Below are 23,557 nucleotides of genomic sequence, written 5' to 3' on the forward strand. Positions count from 1 at the left end.
GGAAGCTTGTAGTGGTGAATACTGTTCCACAAATCTCTCACTTAAAGACATCTAGTTTCACTGTTGTGAAAATCTCAAGAAAGGACAGGCAAGAAGTCCTTAAGTGGGGATAGAGTAAAGAATGGCCAGTACTACATTGCACAATTCAATTCCAGAGAATTCTATTGGCCAAGCAAGATCTCACACCCTCCTGCTATTTCTAAAATCAGAGGCTAGGTGCGATTAAAGAAGAGGACATCTCTCCAAAAAGAGAGATTACACTTTGGGGTTCCTCTTTCCCAGCTTCTCACAAGGTTTTGTTATAGACTGCAACTGAGCCAGAAGTACGGTAGCAGCGCCAAGAAGTTACACTATGCTGCCCACACTGCTTCCTGCAGCTAACCAAGAAACTAAAAACTTTTTTACATCGCTCATTCCACTGAACGAGAAATAGAAATGCTGACTTTGAAGCACATCCCAAACAAATTCCATGGCACTTGGGTTCTAAGAATTATATAACTATTTACAAATTGACAAAGAGGCTGTTGTTAAACAGAACCCATCTGTAAGGATAAACAACATTCTCTAAAGAGCTGTTTAGTTTGAATTTTGAGTAATGTGAAGTCCAGCAAGGTGGCTTCTCTTTTCATCACTTCCTTGTTTTGTTTTGTTTTAAGTACGAGATGTCAAAATTACAAGACTACATCTTCAGTGCTATTTATTCTGAGTGCTCAACTTGAGAAACTTTGAAGAGGGTAGATCTTCAAAAAGTGCTGACCACCCACCTTCTGAAAATGAGCCCACACCAAGGTTCTACAAGTTGGCCACCCAAAAAATGAAGACATCCAAAATTGTTACTAATTTTAAAAACATTTAAATCAGGTTATTATGCTTAATATAAGACAAGTATCAGAGGGGTAGCCATGTTAGTCTGGATCTGTAAAAAGCGACAGAGTCCTGTGGCACCTTATAGACTAACACAAGCATTGGAGCATAAGCTTTCATGGGTGAATACGTCACATGCTCTGACGAAGTGGGTATTCACCCACAAAAGCTTATGCTCCAATATTTCTGTTAGTCTATAAGGTGCCACAGGACTCTTTGTTGCTAATATGACAGTTACCAAGCTGCATTTGGCTGAAAGGTGCTGAGTTTTACATTTGCAAGATATTACTCTGATCAGAAGATGATGGGAAACTCCCAGTTAACCAAAGCAGACAGGTGCCATTCCACGAATGGCCACCTTCAGACCACCACCTCAATAACTAGAATTTGGTATGCATTTCTGAAGCTAGACCCTGAAACATGAAAGGCCCAGAATTACTGCCTTCAAAAAATTGCAGTGATTTTTATTTTAAATATGCACTGATTTTTAAGGAATCTGCTTAACAAGTATTAAGCACCTGCACCGTTTTTACTGGTGGGCCTACCCAGAACAAAATTCATTCCGCAATAGTAAATTTTGAAAATGCCTCTTGATTCTTTTAATAAAGTACTTATGTTCATAGACAGAGGTGCCTCATAGATTACAGAAGCCAGACATGTGGAATGGGGCTAATATTACTCCATTAACTCCTCAAAAATCCTGTTGGATTTGAGTTTTCAGAAGTGTAGTCCTGCCTTACAAAACTGGAGAAGCCTGTATACTTATCTGCGTTGAACAGTAGGGGAGCGGAGAAGTAGAAACGACAACAAAAAATGAGATGAGGATTGTTCTATTCTTCTGTACGTTCTATTAAGTAGCAGCAGGGGTGACCTAAGACTATTGCATTACTTAAAACACAAACAACTGACAAGCATGTCTTTGCTGATCCACACCAGAATGGAGACCAGAGTGGATAGGAGGGTGGTGACGGCTAGGCTGTTGGCAATGCAAGAGCTTTGCTTTAATTGGCTGTTCCTACTCAGTTGATGAGACAGTAAGAAAAAAATGTTACTACCTGGATAGGTTACTCAAAGACACAGAATTGGCATAAATTTCAGCATATAAAATGCGTTTAGTTGGATGGCAGGGCTGGTGTAGACTGTCTCTCGCTGTTCTAGTGAAGCTGATCTTCATTAACCTTTATTAACAAACAAAAGATACTCCAAAGAGACTGCATGAACAGAGATGCTCTAAAATTTTCATTGTTAAACTACACACTGCACAGGGCACTGAGAGTTATAATGTCACTAATCGAATATATATTAGACACAAACACACCTTTAACATAAGCATTGTCACAGTCCTGCAGAGAAGAAAACTCTTGATCTTGGAGGTATAATTATCTAGATCTGATTTTTTTAAATATCCCAGCCACCCAATTCAAAAGCTGTGTGTTTTTAATGGCAATCATCATTAACCTTGGACCAGAAGCTTCATTGTGTTTAGTTAGTAAAGTAATGAAGCCAATCTTATTCTCTCTCTCAAGCACAAGAGGATAAATATAAGATATTGAAAGAGTAGACTAGATTCATTGCTATATGGTGGTCCTTATTCTGGAATGAGTTTAAATCCTGCAATGTGTCAGAGAAATATGTATGTACTATGTTTTGCAAAATAAGCCATTTTCCATCTTCTATGTTATCTAAATTTAATAGATTAGAACACTATTTCTGAACATTTGGGCTGTAGAAAATTTGCAAACAAAAGGCTAAAAATGAACATGTTTTCATCAACAAATCTTCAATACTCCAAAAATTAAGCACACAACAGATACTTTTTAAAAGAATAGCAGTCTGTGCTTGTTTTGTTAGCCAACCAAGGTAGCACAGAAAATCCATCAACAATGGAGGCTGAGCTTTCTTTTTTTCTTTTTTTTTTTTTTTTTTAAAAAGCCCACCACTTTTCCACAGTCCCCAAATACACACACACAACCTCAAGCAACATACAGGCTGTGAATCCCCACCAAAAAGCTGCAACTTTGTTCTCTTTTCTGACACAGCTGCCTTAGGAAAAGCTGGCAGACAAGGAGGGTCATAACTGCTCAACAAAACAGGAATACTAGATGAAATGTGGAAGTGAGAATACATAAAAATAGATTTACAATGTTGCTGGTGCTCTAATTTGATGATCCATAGACCTTTCAAAATAAATATGATTATATACATTTTCTTTAATTAAATTTTCAGAAAAAGTCTGTGGAGGTATGTCCTAGTAGTTGTACCTTTTTATAACAACATGATACACCCAGGAAGCTTACAAGGTCAGATTTTTTAGGCAACTGTGTTTTTCCTCCAGTCGATGATTTTGCCATTGTATGAAATTACAGGAGCAGATTTTAACAACAAAAAGGGGCCATCTCACTTGACAGCCACATGAGCTAAAAAGACCCAAGTAGCACACAAAGAAAATAAACTGGCTCCAAAAAATCCCTTATGTTCATAACAGAATTTTCCAGCCAACAGATCTGTTGTGATTATAACAAGCTGAATGCCACTGTTCCAGCTATCCGGCTCCTTCCAAAATACCTGATCTTACTCGGCACGGCTACGTGAATACAATCATTCATAACCCCCTTGTAAACACAAGGAAACAAAGCTGTATACAAGTGCCCTATCACTTAGGTACATGTCCTTGCTGGCTTGATTTCCACCATAAATTATTTTTTTCTCTGTCCCTGTTCCCCACACACCACCACCTTCAGTATGACTTTAAAATAATTACGAGATAGCATTGTTTAAAATACAAATCCCAGGCAGTGCCGCTGTATATTTAATGGGCACTCGGAACAAAGAACCATCACCAGCAGCAAGAACCTTGCGCCTGGTAGATTTTAGCTCGCGCGGTTCCTGGGAGCACATTCCACAACAAACCCAACCCGATCTCATCCCTTCTGCCCTCGAAGAAACGAGGCAGGATCGCCTCCCGGTTTCCAATGGGAAACCATTTAACCAAAGCATAGGGAAATCTCCTCTTCTTCCCTGTCTCTCCAGATTTAAAATAAAAATATTCAAAGGAAGAGGAAACTGCGTTCCCACCAGACGCACGCAGCAAGCAAAGGGCACAACTGCAGCACCATCCCCCACTTTAAAAACCAGCAGTCTCTCTTGTGATCCTTTATCCACAACCCCCCCACTCCTGTTTGTCCCCTCCCCATACGCCAAAATACTCATCATACCACCCTTTCCCTGCTCGGTAATGGATACAACCTAACAAGTTACTACACACAGCCTTCTCCTACCAGAGCACCAGATGTGACTAAATAAAGATCAGCTTTGGATCCATTATGTTTAGGGGGTGAGGGGTGGAAGGAGATAAAAACAAAAAAGAAAATTGCCGTGTGCTAGTGGGAAATCACCCCTTTCCCTTACAAAATGAGCCTCCTTGGAAACAGAGGGAAATGCACCCATTTGGGGGTCAAGTAACTTCAAATCTTTGTATTTTGTAACAAACCAATGCTATAGCAGCAACGTCAGTGTATGTATATATCGATACACAAGCCTGTGTTTCTTTCTGTATGCGATCTGTAACCTAGATCATTGTTTTACCAATCCCCCTAAGGGCGAGCTCTCTTCCTCTCTCCACCCCTCATCAAAACAAGGAGGGAACCACATAACAAAGCAGCCCTGCAAAGCTAAGGCTCGCCACCCAGAAATGGCTCCAGATAAAAAGCCGCCCCTTTCCCCCTTGACAAAGGGAACACCTCGCTTTCACAACAGCTCAATAGATCGAGCAGAATGGGAATAATTCCCTAACAAACAGCACGCACCCCTGAAACATTTAACTATCCCCCAAAACCAACTATTACAATCACATGCGCTTGCCACCATGCCCCTTTCACCCCAAAAATCCAGCTCTTCAGGTTGAAGCAAATGAAATGCATCCCAACGCTTTGGGAGTGTCATTTAGTAGCAGGGCCTTCTGATTTTACCCCTTAGCACGTCCAATGTTTACATTAAGTTCCATCATGCCACACAATGTCCCTATAAAAATGCAAGCCCTGCAGATTTATGCTGAAGTTTGAAAAGGATCACGAAGGAAGATTTCAAAACAAAAACACAAACTCTCAAAGGTGGGTCCTTTCGCTCCCCTCTTACAACTTTCTATTATGTCACAAATCAGTCCAAATGAATCTGCTCATAAAAATAGCAAAAGCCTATGGGATCACAACATTTCATTAAGGGGGGTTGGAGGAGGAGAGACATGCTTCAATCGACTTTCAGCACCGTGTAACTCTGGCAAGCTAGATAAAAACAGTCCCTTTCAAAGAACTAGAAGACACAAACCCAGAAGAATCTGTTACGAAAAGGCGAGCAGCGTTTCCCAAGGACTAGTAAAATCACAAGAAATTAACACATTAATAGAGAAGAGAGGGAAGGAAATCAAGCCAGTTACACTACAGCCTTGCAAACCCCAGAGTAAAAAACCCGCACACCACACATGGCTCTCTACCTGAAAGACCAACACTAACAACCAAACGGTTTCTCAACTTGATTCCCACACATACAACGCTAACATGCCATTTTGACGAAGTTTCTTAGGAATCTGAGGCCAGGAATATCGTAATTCATTCACACACTCTTTAGTTAACGGGAACACAGAGCAGAACTATATTAACCCATTTGTATCATAACAACCAACCAAAATGGGAAGGTTTCTTTAAAAAAAAATCTTAACCTTATTTTTTTCCATTCGTTACAGTTTAGGGATATTTTAAGGGGAAGGGTAGATGGTTTCGAATAACTGCATAATTTAATCCTTTTTCAAGCGTTAAAATAAAACTGTTCAATGGATATAGACATAAAATGTACTTACCTGCACAGAAAGTTCCACAAAGAAAGGCGAAAGTCAACCACGAAGCAATCATATTCCTTTACTTTTTCTCCCCCTTGTGTATCCCCCTTTATCCCCAAGCAAAAAAAAAACGATCGGGAGAGCGAAGGGGGGGTGGAGGAAAAGGAGAACCTCTACCAACAAACAAACGAAAAAATAAGGCTCCTACAAAATCGAATTTAGTTCCTTCACAGTTGCAACAACGTCTCCAGTTCGAGGGGCCACACAACTGCAGCGCCAGGACAGCGAGATCGGTGGCCGTCCGGCTCCCGGCTCCTCCTGCTCCGAGCTTTCCAAGAGTTTTCTTTGCCGGGGCTTTTGTGCAAGGAGAAAAGCGTGCACCACACCAACAACTCGCTCGCTCTCTCCCACCCCCCACCCCCACCCAGCCCCTTCTGCCTGCCCAGCCGCAGCAGGGACGAGGGACACACACGCACGCACGCACCTCCCAAAAACCCAGCGACAAACCAACCACACCACAGGCGCGCGCGCGATCCCACAGCCGGGCGGCCACCAGCAACTGCAAAGCGGGCGGCGGCGGCAGCAAAACTTCGCAGCAGTGTTACCAACCCAGCATCCAGGGAAGCTGCTGAGCAGCGGGAGGCACCAGCCCAGCGGCTGCCGAGGAGGAGGAGGCGGCGGTGGCTGCTGCTGCCCCGGCGGCGGAGAGGAGGCTGGGAGAGGAGGAGGCGAGGGAGCGGGCTCCGAGGCGGGCCGTGGCGCGCGGGGCTGGCTGGGGCGAGGGTCCGGCGCGAGGCATCGCTCGCGCTGGCGGGCGCGCGGGGAGCGGGCGGCGGCCGGCGCGGGGCAGAGCAGCGGCAGCGGCTGGCTCTGGAGGGGCCATGTACGGGGGGGAAAAAAAAAACTGAACCGCGTCCAAAATGGCTTCGGGGGGGGGGGGGCCGAGCTGGAGCCGGCGGGGGGACCCGGATGTTGGATACAAAGGAAGGCTGGGCGGGAGGGGGAGAGAGAGGCTGAGAGGAAACCCAGCAGCTGATTGGAGGGAGGCGCTGTCCGTCAAAGCGGGGGCGGGCGATCGGGAGGAGCGCGAGGGGTTCGGACAGGAGCCGGGCAGCCCCCTTTGGCCTGGTGTCCCCTCCCCCCGCCGGCCTCCTTCAGCCAGTGACAGGCCGGGACTTGCCAGCCCAGCGGCCCTGTGCATCGCCTCACCTGTGGTTAGGGGCCAGCTGCGTCCAAGGAAGGTGCCCTGGAGCTGACGTGGGCATTTAGGGGCTAAGCTGCCCTTAAGGGAAATTCCTTCTTCACACTCTCCACCCAGCCCAGTGGAGGTTGGTTTCAGCCCTGAAGCCTTTAGATCTCTTCCAAACTTTGGCTGTTGGTGGTAACATCCCATCTAATAGTCCTGTGCGCTATGTGCCTGTCCTAGCCTCTCTCTGAAGCCAGCTAAGCTCTTTCTCTCCTTATCTGGTGGCAAGGAGTTCCAAAGACTATTTATGCCTTTGCTTAAAAAAAATACTTCTGTGTACACCACTGTCACCTTAGTGGACTCTGTCACTCTGCTGGTGTGCAGAAGTAAGGCAGATAACACAGAATCAGTGCTAATAAGCTAGAGATGGAAATTGGGAGCCACAACAGTCAAAAAGTGGAGAGGCACAACTGTGCCGCTCATGTGATAGAGGAGAGATTGAGGTGGACAGTCACCACCTACTCCAACATCTGAAAGCAAGAGAATACAAGAAAGCTGTTTTCTGTGTCAGAAATCATGGAAGATGTTATCAGAAAGTGATGAGGAAAGATTGTCCCTGTAACAATGACGAGAGATGGCAAACATGCCCTCATTCCATAAAGCAACTGCCACTGAACCAGAATGGACAGTAATGACAAATGGGACACAGCGGATCAAACACAGAGGAAAGCCTTCCTCTGAGAGATATTTAAGGAGTTTGTCTCAGTTGCACTTTGGCAAGACTTGAATAGCTTGTTATGGTGATAAAGTCTTAGGGTGGGAGTTTCAAAAGCTCTCAGGATTGGCCTAACTCTGCTTCCATTGAAGTCAGTCATAAAACACCTATAGACTTGAACAGGAGATAGGCTAATACTCTGAGCGGTTCAAAATCTCATTCTTATTTATTTGGGGAGATGTGCATATTTCAGTTATGTGTATTGCAGTATTGCCTAGGAGCCTCAGTTACAGACCACAGATGAGGCACTGTACAAACACAAAACAAGAAGATGCCCCCTGCCCCAAAGAGCTTACAATCTAAATACTGTAGTGTAAAGGCTGTTTAAATGTGTAGCAGGAAGTTTGAGGCTGGAGGAGTTGGGGAGGATTTTAGGCAGAAGCGCTACAGAGAATTGAGAAACACTATTTTTACCTTATTCTAATCAGAGTCATTGCTCACTATTAGAAGAAAGCAACTTTCTGTGATGCTTTAACATTGTCATAAGACATCAGAAGTTGATTAGTTTTAAGCCAGTGTAAATCAGAGAAAAAGAATATATTGAAGCTCAGTCCTCCCCAAAACTCTCAGTGTGATAAGCTCAGAGCAGGCTCAGAGTGGAAGGAGCATTTCACCAAACTCTGAACAGCAACAAATCTTAACACAGAGAGCAGTGAAGTGCAGGTCAGCTCATTAATTTATCCAGTGGGGAGTAAAGCTGAATATATTTATAAATCATATGCCTTTGCTGTATTAAGGAGATAAAAGTAACTATGAATCATTCCTTAAAAAGTTTGATGAGCATTTTGTTGTTTTTTTTTAAATGTAATACATGAAGCTTTTAACAAAGTGTGGAGGTGCCCTGTGAATGCTTTTATAAGAGCTTTGGGACAGGGACAGTCTTTTTGTTCTGTGTTCATGCAGTGCCTCGCACAATGGGGTCCTGCTTCCTCATTGGCACAACTAATAAAGAGCTTCCTAAGAATAAATAAATTATTGTGACTTTGGTACCAGTAAAAAAAAATGCATATGAGATTACACAGTAGTTGTGATTTTACATAAAGCACTTTCAGAAAAGTTATAGTGAATGTTTGTGCTAACAGGCAATGCATCTGGAATGGCTAGTGAAAATGCAAGTCACCTACCAAGAAAGTAGTGGGAGCAGCAGTCCAAGTAGCAAAGAAAAACTCCCACAAAGCAAAGAGAAGCACCATAAAAAAGGTCTTAAGGGCACAGATATCACTGAGGGGGCACGTCTGCACTACAGGGACTATACTGGCATAGCTATGTAAGCTTAACCTCCTAGTGTAGATGCAACCTAAACCAACAGAAGGGGGTTTCCTGCCAGTGTAAGGGTATGTCTACACCACGGGATTATTCCAATTTTACAGAAACCGGTTTTTAAAAAAAGATTGTATAAAGTCAAGTGCACGCGGCCACACTAAGCACATTCATTCGGCGGTGTGCATCCATGTATCGAGGCTAGCATCGATTTCCTGAGCGTTGCACTGTGGGTAGCTATCCCATAGTTCCCGCAGTCTCCCCCGCCCTTGGAATTCTGGGTTGAGATCCCAGTGCCTGATAGGGCAAAAAACATTGTTGCGGGTGGTTCTGGGTACAGCCTCACCCCTCCCTCCGTGAAAGCAGCAGCCCGTTTCGTGCCTTTTTTCCTGGGTGAACTGTGCAAACGCCATAGCACAGGAAGCATAGACCCTGCTCAGCTCAAGACAGCAATGATGGACGTTTTAAAGACCTTGCGCATTCTCGTGCAGTCAATGCTGAACCAGGACCTGCAAAGCCAGGCGAGGAGGAGGCGGCTATGGCAGCGCAACGATGAGAGTGATGAGGACATGGACACAGAATTCTCTCAAACCACGGGCCCCTGCGCGTCGGAGATCCTGCTGGTAATGGGGCAGGTTCTAGCCATTGAACGCCGATTTTGGGCCCGGGAAACAAACACAGACTGGTGAGACCGCATAGTGTTGCAGGTGTGGGACGATTCCCAGTGGCTGCAAAACTTTCGCATGCGTAAGGGCACTTTCATGGAACTTTGTGACTTGCTTTCCCCTGTCCTGAAGCGCCAGAATACCAAGATGAGAACAGCCCTCTCAGTTGAGAAGCGAGTGGCAACAGCCCTCTGGAAGCTTGCAATGCCAAACAGCTACTGGTCAGTCGGGAATCAATTTGGAGTGGGCAAATCTACTGTGGGGGCTGCTGTGAGGCAAGTAGCCAAAGCAATCACTAAGCTGCTGCTACGAAAGGTTGTGACTCTGGGAAATGTGCAGGTCATAGTGGATGGCTTTGCTGCAATGGGATTCCCTAACTGTGGTGGGACGATAGATGGAACCGATATCCCTATCTTGGCACCAGAGCACCAGGGCACCCAGTACATAAACCAAAAGGGGTACTTTTCCATGGTGCTACAAGCACTGGTGGATCACAAGGGACGTTTCACCAACATCCATGTGGAATGGCTGGGAAGGGTTCATGACGCTTGTGTCTTCAGGAACACTACTCTGTTTAAATAGCTGCAGCAAGGGAATTACTTCCCAGACCAGAAATTAACAGTTGGGGATGTTGAAATGCCTGTCGTTATCCTGGGGGACCCAGCCTACCCCTTGATGCCATAGCTCATGAAGCCATACACAGGCAGCCTGGACAGTAGTCAGGAGCTGTTCAACTACAGGCTGAGCAAGTGCAGAATGGTGGTAGAATGTGCATTTGGCCGTTTAAAGGCACGCTGGCGCATATTACTGACTCGCTCAGACCTCAGCCAAACCAATGTCCCCATTGTTATTGCTGCTTGCTGTGTGCTCCACAATCTCTGTGAGAGTAAGAGGGAGACCTTTATGGCGCTGATTACGCACAGCCAGACACCAGGGCGATTAAAAGAGCACACCAGAAACCAGTGCACATTAGAGAAGCTTTGAAAACCAGTTTCATCACGGGCCAGGGTATGGTGTGACTGTTGTGTTTGTTTCTCCTTGATGAACCCCGCCCCCCCTTGATTGACCCATTCCCTGTAAGCCACCACCCCCCTTCGATCACAGCTTGCTTTCTAAGGAAATAAAGACACTCTCATTTAAAAATCATGTATTCTTTATTACTTAATTATAAAAAGAGGGAGAGAACTGACAAAGTAGCCCGGGTGGGGTTTGGGAGGAGAATAGTAGGGAAGGAAAAGGCCACTAAAAAAATTTCATAATAATGAGAGCCTTTTGGTTGGGCTGTCCACTGGGGTGGAGTGGGCAGGTGCACGGAGCCTGCCCCCATGAGTTCTTACTTGTCTGGTGGGTGAGGAGGCTAAGGAACATGGTGAGGGGGAAAGGTGGTTATACAGGGGCTGCAGCGGCACTCTGTGATCCTGCTGCCATTCTGAAGCTCCACCATACACCGGAGCATCTCAGTTTGATCACGCAGCAGCCCCAGGATTGCATCCCGACACCTCAGATCTTCCTGCCACCACCTCTCCTCTCGAGCATCCCTCCTGTCCTCACATTGGTCCCTCCTGTCCTCATGGTCACTGGCATCTTTCCTGTACTTTGCTACCACGTCCTTCCACTCATTCAGATGAGCTCTTTCATTGCGGCTCACTTCCATGATTTCTGAGAACATTTCTTCTCGCGTCTTTTTTTTCCACCGCCTTATCTGAGATAGCCTTCAGGACGGAGTAGGGAGGCTTGAAAAATTTGCAGCTGCATGACAGAGGGAAAAAAGGGAGAGAAGCATTTAAAAAGATACATTTTAGAGAACAATAGTCATACTCTTTCACGGTGAACAACACTATTCATCTTACATAGCACATGTGTTTTCACTACAAGGTCGCATTTTGCATCTTAATATTGAGTGCCTGCGGCTTTGGTGTTACAGATCACAGACGCAGGTCCGGGCAGCAGAATTCATCTTGCATGCAGCCATGGTAAGCCATTGTCTTTCATCTTCTGCAGCCTTCATCTATTCAGCGCCCTCTTTTCCCAAATAGCAAGCAAAGCCCGTTGAATGCTGCTTCTTTCCTGTTAACGTGCAGCAGCAGAAACCACCCTGTGGCTGGTATCATGGAAGATCACTGCTAAACACCCTCCTTTCCCTGCCCCCAACCTCGTGGCTGGTAACAGGAAAGATCCCTGCTAGCCAAACGCAGAAAAGCTCAGCGCCATTCACGCCCTTCCCTTCCTCCGGCTTGGCAACCTGCAGGGAAGGATTTCTTTTAAGCCACGGGCAAACAGCCCAGTAGGAATGGCCATCTCTGTCCCCTTACTTAAATTCCTGAATTTCAACCAGGTTACCATGAATGATATCACTCTCCTGAGGATAACACGGTGAGATAAAGAATGGATGTTGCTTGAATGCCAGCACACACTGGGACCATACGCAGCTAGGCTTTGTCATCCAATGATACCAGATTACTTGCTACATGCATGGCGTGGTCAAGTGTCCTACCATGGAGAATGGAATAAAGCAATGCTGCCCAGAAACCTTCTGCAAAGGCTTTTGGAGTACCTCCAGGAGAGCTTCATGGAGATGTCCCTGGAGGATTTCCGCTCCATCCCCAGACATGTTAACAGACTTTTCCAGTAACTGTACTGGCCGCGAATCCATCCCAAGTCCTCAGGGCAAATTAATCATTAAAAAACGCTTGCTTTTGAATCATGTCTTATATTTACAAGGTACACTCACCAGAGGTACCTTCCATGGCTTCATTGTCTGGGATAGTGGCTTGGCAGGGCTGGGGGGGTAATTCTGTCAGGGTGAGAAAAAGTTCCTGGCTGTTGGGGAGAATGGAGCGCTGTGTGCTCTCTACAGGCTTGTCCTCCTCTTCCTCCCCCTCTTCCCCATCCGCAGAATCCTCAGGCATGGCTGAGATTACCACCCCCACCTCAGAATCCACGGACAAGGGATAGTGGTGGCGGACACCCCTAGAATTGCATGCAGCTCAGCCTAGAAGTGGCATGTTTTTGGGCCTGACCCGGACTTTCCATTTGCTTCTTTAGTTTTCTGGTATGCTTGTCTGAGCTCCTTAACTTTCACACAGCACAGTACTAGTCCCTGGTGTGGCCTCTCTCCATCATGGCCTTGGAAATTTTTTCAAATGTTTTTTCATTTCGTCTTTTAAAACAGAGTTCTGTTAGCACAGAATCATCTCCCCATACAGCGATCAGATCCAGTACCTCCAGTGCGGTCCACGCTGGAGCTCTTTTTCGATTCTCAAGAGACTGCATTGTTACCTGTGCTGATGAGCTCTGCGTGGTCACCTATGCTGGTGAGCTCTCCATACTGGCCAAACAGGAAATGAAATACAAAAGTTCGTGGGGCCTTTCCTGTCTACCTGGCCAGTGCATCCAAGTTCAGATTGCTTTCCAGAGCGGTCACAATGGTGCACTGTGGGATACCGCCCAGAGGCCAATACCGTCGATTTGCGGCCACACTAACCCTAATCCAACATGGCAATACCGATTTCAGCGCTATTCCTCTTGGGGAGGAGTACAGAAACCGGTTTAAAGAGCCCATTATATCGATATAAAGGGCCTCATTGTGTGGATGGGTGCAGGGTTAAATCGGTTTAACGCTGCTAACTTCGGTTTAAACGCATAGTGTAGACCAGGCCTAAGACACTACCTCCCTGAACAATGTTGGCTACACCGACAGAAGCATTCTCCTTTAACCTGCCCATTCTATATAGACCACAATCCCACAGCAGCTAGTTTAACACCTTTGCTCTTTTCATTCCAAGATCTCGAAGCACATGTATAGACATTCCTTAATGAAGCTGCATAACCTACCTGGAGGCAAACAGAGGACCAGAGTGGGTGATTGATTTGCCCAAAGCCACAAGTGAGTTAGGATCTCTGGCATCTAATCCTGACTCCTAATCCAGTTCTCTAAACATTTAAACTCTGTCTCCATTCTCCTTTGGCCACAAAATAGGTGATTCCCAGGAGACCCAATTCTTCACTGTCTTGCACTTTCATTCACACTTATGTAAAGTGGGCATAAAACACTAGCAATAGCATATCACATGCACCCAGTTTGCACAGGTTCAAGTGACTACCCAAAGCACAACCTGATGATGAATAAGGCCCCTGGGCTTGTCTGTTTGGGGAAGAATATTTGTCACACAAACACCACTATGCACTTCCTTCTATTACATTGTTTCCTATTTGGATTTTTTCATCATACAAAGTTAAAATGTTTTCTGTACTTGCAACAAATTTAAAAAAATAACCACATCTCCCAGGGAGTCAGTACTGTCACTGATTACATTTTGATACTGACATGATGATAGTGTCACGGCCTTTGCAGCATGATTCTTTTAAACTTTCTGCCATTCATGGGGAATTTTCAAAATATTGGTACAGGAGAAGATTTAGGTATATCGAATTACATAATTCAATGGTGTGTTTTAATCAAGACTTTATGGTGACAGCATAAACTACAAACTCATTTTAAGCTGTTTTTCCTCACCTAAACCCAGTGATCTAAAAAACACTTTCAAAATAAGGCTCCACTTGTGATCCACTTAATTAGATCCTTGTGCCTATGTAGAACCCCATAGGCACCAATGTGATTTCATGCAGGCGTATGGCTCCACGAGTGCAGTAACACTTTTCAGATGGGGAATGCAGTTTGAGTTATTTTTAAATAATTCTTTATACAAGAAACAAAACAAAAACCACCAGAACAACCACGAGACCTAAAATAAACTTTTTTGTGGACAAAAACAGTTTGACAGTGTGTGACATTTTCTGTAATAACATAACTGTGACGGGTTGGATCACAGAAACGCCCTTGGAAGCTGCCACCCGATGTGCCAAGACTACTTCTATTCCTGTTTTCCCTGCCAGCTCAGGACTCCAGCACCCCATTTTGCTGAGCTAGACACTCCTGTCTGCTCCAACAGAGACGCAGGGTCTGAATTATCTGCCCAAAAGCTGCAGGTTTACCTGAAAGCAGCTAACAGAAGTGTGCTTGTCTTTAGCACTCAGATGCCCAACTCCCAATGGGGTCTAAACCCAATAAATCCGTTTTACCCTGCATAAAGCTTATGCAGGATAAACTCATAAATTGTTTGCCCTCTATAACACTGATAGAGAGATATGCGCAGCTGTTTGCTCCCCCAGGTATTAATACATACTCTGAGTAAAGTAAAAAGTGATTTTATTAAATACAGAAAGTGGGATTTAAGTGGTTCCAAGTAGTAAAGACAGAACAAAGTAAGTCACCAAGCAAAAGAAAATAAAATGCGCAAATCTATGTCTAATCAGACTAAATACAGATAAGTTCCTCACCAGTTCCAGAATGCTCCCTTTTACAGGCTAATCTCCTTTTAGCCTGGGTCCAGTAATCACTCACACCCCTTGTACACTGTCCTTTGTTTCAGTTTCCTTTCAGTATCCTGCGGGGGTGGAGATGCTCCTTCTTTAGCCATCTGAAGTCCACCTACAGGGGTCTCCCTGGGATTTAAATAGACTCTCTCTTGTGAGTGGAGACCCCTTCCTCCCCCTGTTTAGAATCCAGTCACAAAATGGAGATTTGGAACCACATGGGCAAGTCACCTGCCCATGCATGACTCAGGACTTGCAGGGAGCATCCATTACCCACATGCTACCTTGAATGTCCTCAGGTAGACTTCTTATGTGGATTAGAGTCTTCCAAGCTCTTTTGTCTGTTAAATGCTTCCTGACTGAGCACATTCCTTTCCCAAGAAGTGACCAAATGTTCTAACTAAGGCTACTTAGAAATCAAGCAATTATACAGCCAATGTTCATAACTCTGAACACACAGATGGTGCCTGCATACAAGTAGGATGAACATAACCAGTAGAGCATAACCTTTACATAGATATGTTACATGGCATATGTAGCAAAACTCTATTCCAATTACATCATATATACCCTTGTAAGCACCCCCCATAAAGCTTTATGGGGTACACTGTCACAACATATTCTATCTTTATAATGCTGTGACAGTCCTCACTTGGGGGTTGGCTAGTCAGGCAGTCTTGCGTAGTGGTCAGGGCTAAGGCCTGTGACCTGCAGTGAGGATGTTGGTAGGAGAGCCTGGGCCCTCCAACCCAGGGCCCTTCAAGGACTATTGGTACTCTGATAGTTGAGGATCCTTAAGGCTGCCCTCCCTGGGCTACTTCCTGTCTCCTCCCCTGCAACTGTCCCAAAGTCACTGTCTGGGTTAAGGTGGTGTGAAGGGTGCCCACCCATCACAAGGCACCCTTTGGTGGCATCATGCAGCATGACAGCTCTCTTCCTCCCTTGGGTGGCAACTCTCTCCTCCCTGGGTATGGCCCACCCTCCTGGGCCAGGTCAGGCCTAGGCTTTCCCCTGCTGGGGTAGTCCAAACAAAAACTAAAGGAGATTACCAAAATCCAGAATTCATATGATGGGGGAGAGGGGAATGCTTCCCTCTCCGGCTGTCTCTGTGGCATGTCCTCCTTTCCCTCACGGAGGGACCTTCGGGCAGTTGTTTCAGGACCGCCCAAAGGATTCAGGGGGCCTGGGGACTTCGGCGGCAGGGGGTCCTTCCGCTCCGGGACCCGCTGCCAAAGTGCCCCAAAGACCCATGGTGGGTCCCCCCCGCTGCCAAATTACCGCCCAACACCTGGAGTGGAAGAAGCTCCGGGGGCCGCAGCCCCATGAGAGTTTTCCAGGCCCCCAAAGCGAGTGACGGACCCCGCTCCAGGGGCCCCAAAAAACTCGTGGGGGCCCCTGCAGAGCCCGGGGCCTCGGGCAAATTGCCCCACTTGTCGTCCCCCCCGGCAGCCCTGAGCTGTTTTAGGGAGGGAGTCTGCCTTCCCTCTGCTCTCCTTTGCTGGTTGCAGGTCTGCTCTCATTCCTAGGCTGCCACCAAATAAGTTGTTCCCCTGCCTTTGATCTCCTCTTCCCCTTGGAGCATTTGGGCAGGGCAAAGTGGGACTAGCTAGGCCCAGAGTAGTTCCTTAACCCCTTGTTGCCCAGTGTGGGGTTTGTACACCCATCACCCACCCTCCCCCTCAAGATGGAGACAGGGGATTGCCTTCCCTCTTCCCTGGAGAATAAGCCAGCATTCTGGCGGACTTTGCTGGCCCGGTTCTGAATTTGGAACACGTAGGGCTGGAGAGACAGGTGCCAGCGCATAAGCCGTGGGTTTGTGTCCTTCATAGCATTTAACCATCTTAAGGGAGCATGGTCGGTGATGAGCTTGAATGGGTTTCCCAGGAGATAATACCGGAGTGAGTCCATGGTCCATTTTACTGCCAGGCTCTCCTGCTCTACAACAAAATAAGTTCGTTCCCTTGGGAACAATTTGTGGCTTAAATAGGGCACCGGGTGTTCCTCCTCATTTATTTCCTGAGACAAGATGGCACCCAGTCCCACAACCGAAGCATCTGTCTATAAAGTGAATTCTTTGGAGACGTCAGGAGTGAATAGGACAGGTTCTTTACATAGGAGTTCTTTAAATTTCTGAAAGGCCTTTTCACAGGCCTCAGACCAGTGTACCCTTTTGTGTCTCTTTGTGATTAGATCCATGAGAGCGGCTGCTATTGTCGAAAACTTCAGTACAAACCGGCGCTAGTATCCGGCAAGTCCCAAAAAGCTTCTGACCTGTTTATTTGTGGCTGGGCGTGGGGCTACTCTGAGGACCCATCCACACAATGAGGCCCTTTATATCGATATAATGGGCTCTTTAAACTGGTTTCTGTACTCCTCCCCAAGAGGAATAGCGCTGAAATCGGTATTGCCATGTTGGATTAGTGTTAGTGTGGCCGCAAATCGACGGTATTGGCCTCCGGGCGGTATCCCACAGTGCACCATTGTGACCGCTCTGGAAAGCCATCTGAACTCGGCTGAACTGGCCAGATAGACAGGAAAAGCCCCGCAAACTTTTGAATTTCATTTCCTGTTTGGCCAGCGTGGAGAGCTCACCAGCACAGGTGACCACGCAGAGCTCATCAGCACAGGTAACAATGCAGTCTCCTGAGAATCGAAAAAGAGTTCCAGCATGGACTGCACTGGAGGTACTGGATCTGATCGCTATATGGGGAGAGGATTCCGTGCTAACAGAACTCCGTTCCAAAAGATGAAATGAAAAAATATTTGAAAAAATTTCCAAGGCCATGCTGTAAAGAGGCCACACCAAGGACTCAGTACAGAGCCATGTGAAAGTTAAGGAGCTCAGACAAACCTACCAGAAAACCAAAGAGGCAAATGAAAGATCCAGGGCAGGGCCAAAAACATGCCACTTCTACACTGAGCTCCATGCAATTCTAGGGGCGGTCCGCCACCACTACCCCACCCCTGTCCGTGGATTCTGAGGTGGGGGTGGTAATCTCAGCCATGGCTGAGGATTCTGCGGACGGGGAAGATAAGGAGGAGGAAGAGGAGGACGAGGTTGCAGAGATCACACAGCACTCCGTTCTCCCCAACAGCCAGGAGCTTTTTCTCACCCTGACAGAATTACCCTCCCAGCCCTGCCAAGCCACTATCCCAAACAATGAAGCCATGGAAGGGACCTCTGGTGAGTGTACCTTTGTAAATATAAAACATGATTCAAAAGCAAGCGTTTTTTAATGATTAATTTGCCCTGAGGACATGGGATGGATTCACGGCCAGTACAGTTACTGGAAAAGTCTCTTAACATGTCTGGGGATGGAGCGGAAATCCTTCAGGGACATCTCCATGAAGTTCTCCTGGAGGTACTCCAAAAGCCTTTGCAGAAGGTTTCTGGGCAGCACTGCTTTATTCCATCCTCCATGGTAGGACATGCATGTAGCAAGTAATCTGGTATCATTGCATGACAAAGCCTAGCTGCGTATGGTCCCAGCGTTTGCTGGCATTCAAGTAACATCCGTTCTTTATCTCGCTGTGTTATCCTCAGGAGAGTGATATCGTTCATGGTAACCTGGTTGAAATTCAGGAATTTAAGTAAGGGGACAGAGATGGTTGGGCTGTTTGCCTGTGGCTTAAAAGAAATCCTTCCCTGCATTTAGCCAAGCGGGGGAAAGGGAGGGGGCACGATTGGCGCTGAGCTTTTCTATGTTTGGCTAGCTAGGATCTTCCCTCCTATCAGCCACGCCGTGGGGGGAAGGGTAAAGCGATCATCCCATAGAATTGGATGGGGGTGATTCTGGTGCTGCACATTAACAGGAAAGAAGCAGCACTCAACAGGTTTTCCTTGTTATTTGGGAAAGGGGGGCACTGGATATATGAAGGCTGCAGAAGCCGAAAGACAATGGCTTACCATGACCACATGCAAGCCGAATTCTGAGGCCCGGACCCGCGTCTGTGAGATCTCTAACACCACAGCCGCAGGCACTCAATATTGAGATGCAAAATGCGACCTTGTAGTGAGATCACATGTGCTATGTAAGGTGAATAGTGTTGTTCACCGTGAAAGAGTATGACCATTGTTCTGTAAAATGTATCTTTTTAAAAACTTCTCTCCATTTTCTCCCTCCCTCATGCAGCTGCAAATTTTTCAGGTCTCCTCCATCTCAAAGGCTATCTCAGATAAGGTGACGGAAAAAAAAGACGCAAGACGAAATGTTCACAGAAATCATGGAAGTGAGCTGCAATGAAAGAGCTCATCTGAATGAGTGGAAGGACGTGGTAGCAAAGTACAGGAAAGATGCCAGTGACCGTGAGGACAGGAGGAACCAACGTGAGGATAGGAGGGATGAACATGAGGAGAGGAGAGACGCTCGAGATGAGAGGTGGCGGCAAGAAGATCAGCAGTGGTGGGATGCAACTCTGGGGCTGCTGCGTGATCAAACGGACATGCTCCGGCGTCTGGTGGAGTTTCAGGAACGGCAGCAGGATCACAGAGTGCTGCTGCAGCCCTTGTATAACCGCCCTCCCCCTCACCATGTTCCTTAGCCTCCTCATCCACTAGATGAGTAAGAATGCATGGGGGGAGGCTCCGTGCACACGCCCATTCCACCCCAGTGGACAGCCCAACCAAAAGGCTGTCATTATTTTGAAATTTTTTTAGTGGCCTTTTCCTTCCCTCCTATCCTTCTCTCAAACCCCAAGGGCTACCTTGTCAATTCTCGGCCTCTTTTTATAATTAATTAATAAAGAATACATGATTTTTAAATGAGAGTGATTTTATTTCCAAGCGGTAATCGAAGGAGGAGGGTGGGTGGCTTACAGGGAATGAGTCAATCAAGCGGGGGGGGGGGGGTTCATCAAGGAGAAACAAATACAACAGTCACACCATACCCTGGCCCGTGATGAAACTGGTTTTCAAAGCTTCTCTGATGCGCACCGCTTCCTGGTGTGCTCTTTTAATCACCCTGGTGTCTGGCTGCGTGTAATCAGCAGCCAGGTGATTTGCCTCAGCCTCCCACCCCGCCATAAAGGTCTCCCTCTTACTCTCACAGAGATTGTGGAGCACACAGCAAGCAGCAATAACAATGGGGACATTGGTTTGGCTGAGGTCTGAGCGAGTCAGTAATGTGCGCCAGCGTGCCTTTAAACGGCCAAATGCACATTCTACCACCATTCTGCATTTGCTCAGCCTGTAGTTGAACAGCTCCTGACTATTCTCCAGGCTGCCTGTGTATGGCTTCATGAGCTATGGCATCAAGGGGTAGGCTGGTATCCTGGGTCGCCCAGGATAACAACAGGCATTTCAACATCCCCAACTGTTAATTTCTGGTCTGGGAAGTAATTCCCTTGCTGCAGCTATTTAAACAGAGTAGTGTTCCTGAAGATGCGAGCGTCATGAACCCTTCCCGACCATCCCACGTGGATGTTGGTGAAACGTCCCTCGTGATCCACCAGTGCTTGCAACACCATGGAAAAGTACCCCTTTTGGTTTATGTACTGGGTGCCCTGGTACTCCGATGCCAAGATAGGGATATGGGTTCCATCTATTGCTCCACCACAGTTAGGGAATCCCATTGCAGCAAAGCCATCCACTATGACCTGCACATTTCCCAGAGTCACAACCTTTCGTAGCAGCAGCTTAATGATTGTTTTGGCTACATGCATCACAGCAGCCCCCACAGTAGATTTGCCCACTCCAAATTGATTCCCGACTGACTGGTAGTTGTCTGGCGTTGCAAGCTTCCAGAGGGTAGCTCTCTTCTCAACTGTGAGGACTGCTCTCATGTTGGTATTCTGGCATTTCAGGGCAGGGGAAAGCAAGTCACAAAGTTCCATGAAAGTGCCCTTACGCATGCGAAAGTTTTGCAGCCACTGGGAATCGTCCCACACCTGCAACACTATGTGGTCCCACCAGTTTGTGCTTGTTTTCCGGGCCCAAAATCGGCGTTCAATGGCTAGAACCTGCCCCATTACCAGCAGGATCTCCGACGCGCAGGGGCCCGCGGTTTGAGAGAATTCTGTGTCCATGTCCTCATCACTCTCGTCGCCGCGCTGCCGTAGCCACCTCCTCCTTGACTGGTTTTGCAGGTCCTGGTTTAGCATAGACTGCACAAGAATGCGCGCAGTGTTTACAAAGTCCATGATCCTGTCTTGAGCTGAGCAGGGTCCATGCTTGCCGTGCTATGGTGTCTGCACAGTTCACCCAGGGAAAAAGGCATGAAACGATTGTCTACTACTTGCACGGAGGGAAGGGTGAGGCTGTACCCAGAACCACCCGCGACAATGTTTTTTGCCCCATTAGGCGCTGGGATCTCAACCCAGAATTCCAATGGGCGGTGAAGACTGTGGGAACTATGGGATAGCTATGGGATAGCTACTCACAGTGCAACGCTCCAGAAATCGGCACTAGCCTCGATACATGGACGCACATCACTGAATTATTGTGCTTTGTGTGGCCGCGTGCATTCGACTTTATACAATCTGTTTTAAAAAACCGGTTTCTGTAAAATCGGAATAATCCCTTAGTGTAGACATACCCTTTGAGGGCTATCAGTGATCTGGCAGCCCAGGCTGCTTAAGGCTGCCCTCCCCAGACTACTTCCTATCTCCCCATTTGCAGTTGTCCCAAAGTCACTGTCTGGGTTAAGATGGTTCACTGTCTAGTGGCGGCGTGCAGCATGGTAGCTTTCTTTTTTGGGTGATAACTGCCTCTTCCTGTGGTATGGCCCATCCTCCTGGGCCAGATCAGTCCAAGGGCTTTCCCCTGCTGGGGTAGCAGCATCTTCAGGAACAAAAAATAAAGGGGATTATGAGAGTCCAGAGTTCATATGACGGGGAGCGGGAAATGCTTCCCTCTCAGGTTGTCCCTGTGGCATGTCCTCCTTTCCCTCAGGGAGGGACCTATGGGCAGTTGTCTTAAGGAGAGAGTCTGCCTTCCCTCTGCTCTCCTCTGTTAGCGATGCAAATTGCAGGTCTGCTTTCTTCCCAGGGCTGCCACCAAATGAGCTATTCCCCTGCCTTTTAACTCCTCCTCCTGTCGGAGCATTTGCTACAGGAGTGGCAGGGTTGTGCTGGCTGAGCCCAGAACAGTTCCCTTGTTGCCCAGTGTGGGGTTTGAACACCCCATCACATATGCACATTGTAAAGGGTGAAATATTAAAAAGCTAAACTCATGTATCTTAATAACTGGAACACATAACAGAGAGACATCGATGCCATGCACCTACACAGCTATATTTGCTCATACGTCTCACACTTTAGATGTGAAATTAGGAATTGTCATTCGTTCAGTGAAAAAAAATTGAGTTCTTCGCTTTAAATTTTCATGCATTCACTCATTTGGATTTATTTATTTTTTATTTCAGTATAGTTTCATTGAAGTGCCTGAACTTGCATTGCCTACTTGGATAAAACTCCCATTATTTGCCATAGGTAATGTATACAGAATGAGGCCTTTAGAATGCAAACTATTTGAGTGGATGCAGCTTGCTGCTAAGTTAGTTTTCACAATGGCTGTTATTTATAGGAAATAACCCTAAAAACTCCCTGCATCCCAACCTTTGTCTACCTAGTCTGAAAGACATAGTTAAATAAAGTAATGCAAACTATTCATTGGCATAAACCTGCTATTGTATATATTTAAAAAGTGTAACTAACCCCTTCCTGATCATATTGACTCAAAATCCAAGGAGGTTTCTAAAGCAGGCAACATTTCGGGTCTCAGATGCAGCCATGATTAGGCAGTTTTTAAAAACTAACATTAATTAATTAATTTGATAGTAGTTATGGTCCAGTTATAAACCAATGGAAAAAATGATGGTGTATCAATGAACTCTAAACCTGTACTGTACATCCGTGGGGAAGCTAGAAGTCTGTAGTGGAAGATAATAAATTATGAGTGACCAATATTTTACCAATGGGAGTTCTGAAAGTTCCTAATTGTTGATCAAACTCTGCTCCCATTGAAGTCACTGGAAGTTTTACCGCTGATTTCCATTAACTTTAAGGGGAGCAAAATTGAGCCAGGGCTAAACACTTCTGAAAACCTCACTGTACTTTACTAAGGATTTGGTTCTGAAGCTTCATCATCAACAGGCCTCCAGCTGAAGTCAATGGGATTTCTCTATTTGAAGCAGTTCTAAATTGGGGCCTGAGCCTACATTCACTACTGGGAGGCAGGTGAAGGGACTTCACTCTAAAAAACAAAAACAACCTTCACAGGCATGTCTTTTTCTGTGATGGGGCTTAATTCATGTACCACTTGAGTGCTATTTAATCTAGCAGATAAAGGTATTACAAGATCCGGTGGCTGGAAGTTGAAGTCAAAGTTCAAACTGGAAATAAAATACACATTTTTAACAGTGTGAGTAATTAACCATTCAAATGCTTACTAAAGGGAGTGGTCAATTCTCTTCCACTTGGAGTCTTTAACTCTGGCCTGCATGTTTTCCTAAAGATATGCTCTAGTTCAGCTAAAAGTTGTTGGGCACAAGAGGCAAGACTTTGAAATCCTATATCATGCTCTTTATGGCCCCTTCTGGCTTTAAAATCTATTAATCTGTCAATTAGTGCCCACAGAGCATGCTAAGATCCTTAGATGGAAG

At 46.3% G+C, this 23,557-nt stretch overlaps 1 protein-coding gene across 1 annotated transcript in view; it reads right to left on the minus strand.

The window, feature by feature from the left end:
• ACVR2B (activin A receptor type 2B) overlaps positions 1–6,067 on the minus strand; it is a 172,162-nt gene extending 166,095 nt beyond the window's left edge. Inside the window, exon 1 of the mRNA XM_030550013.1 lies at positions 5,717–6,067. Coding sequence (XP_030405873.1) covers positions 5,717–5,768 — 52 coding nt within the window. The 5' untranslated portion in view covers positions 5,769–6,067. The remainder of the gene's footprint in view (positions 1–5,716) is intronic.
• Between the last annotated feature and the right edge of the window lie 17,490 nt (positions 6,068–23,557).

This window comes from Gopherus evgoodei, chromosome 2 (assembly GCF_007399415.2).
Source record: "Gopherus evgoodei ecotype Sinaloan lineage chromosome 2, rGopEvg1_v1.p, whole genome shotgun sequence".
Classification (NCBI taxonomy): domain Eukaryota; kingdom Metazoa; phylum Chordata; order Testudines; family Testudinidae; genus Gopherus; species Gopherus evgoodei.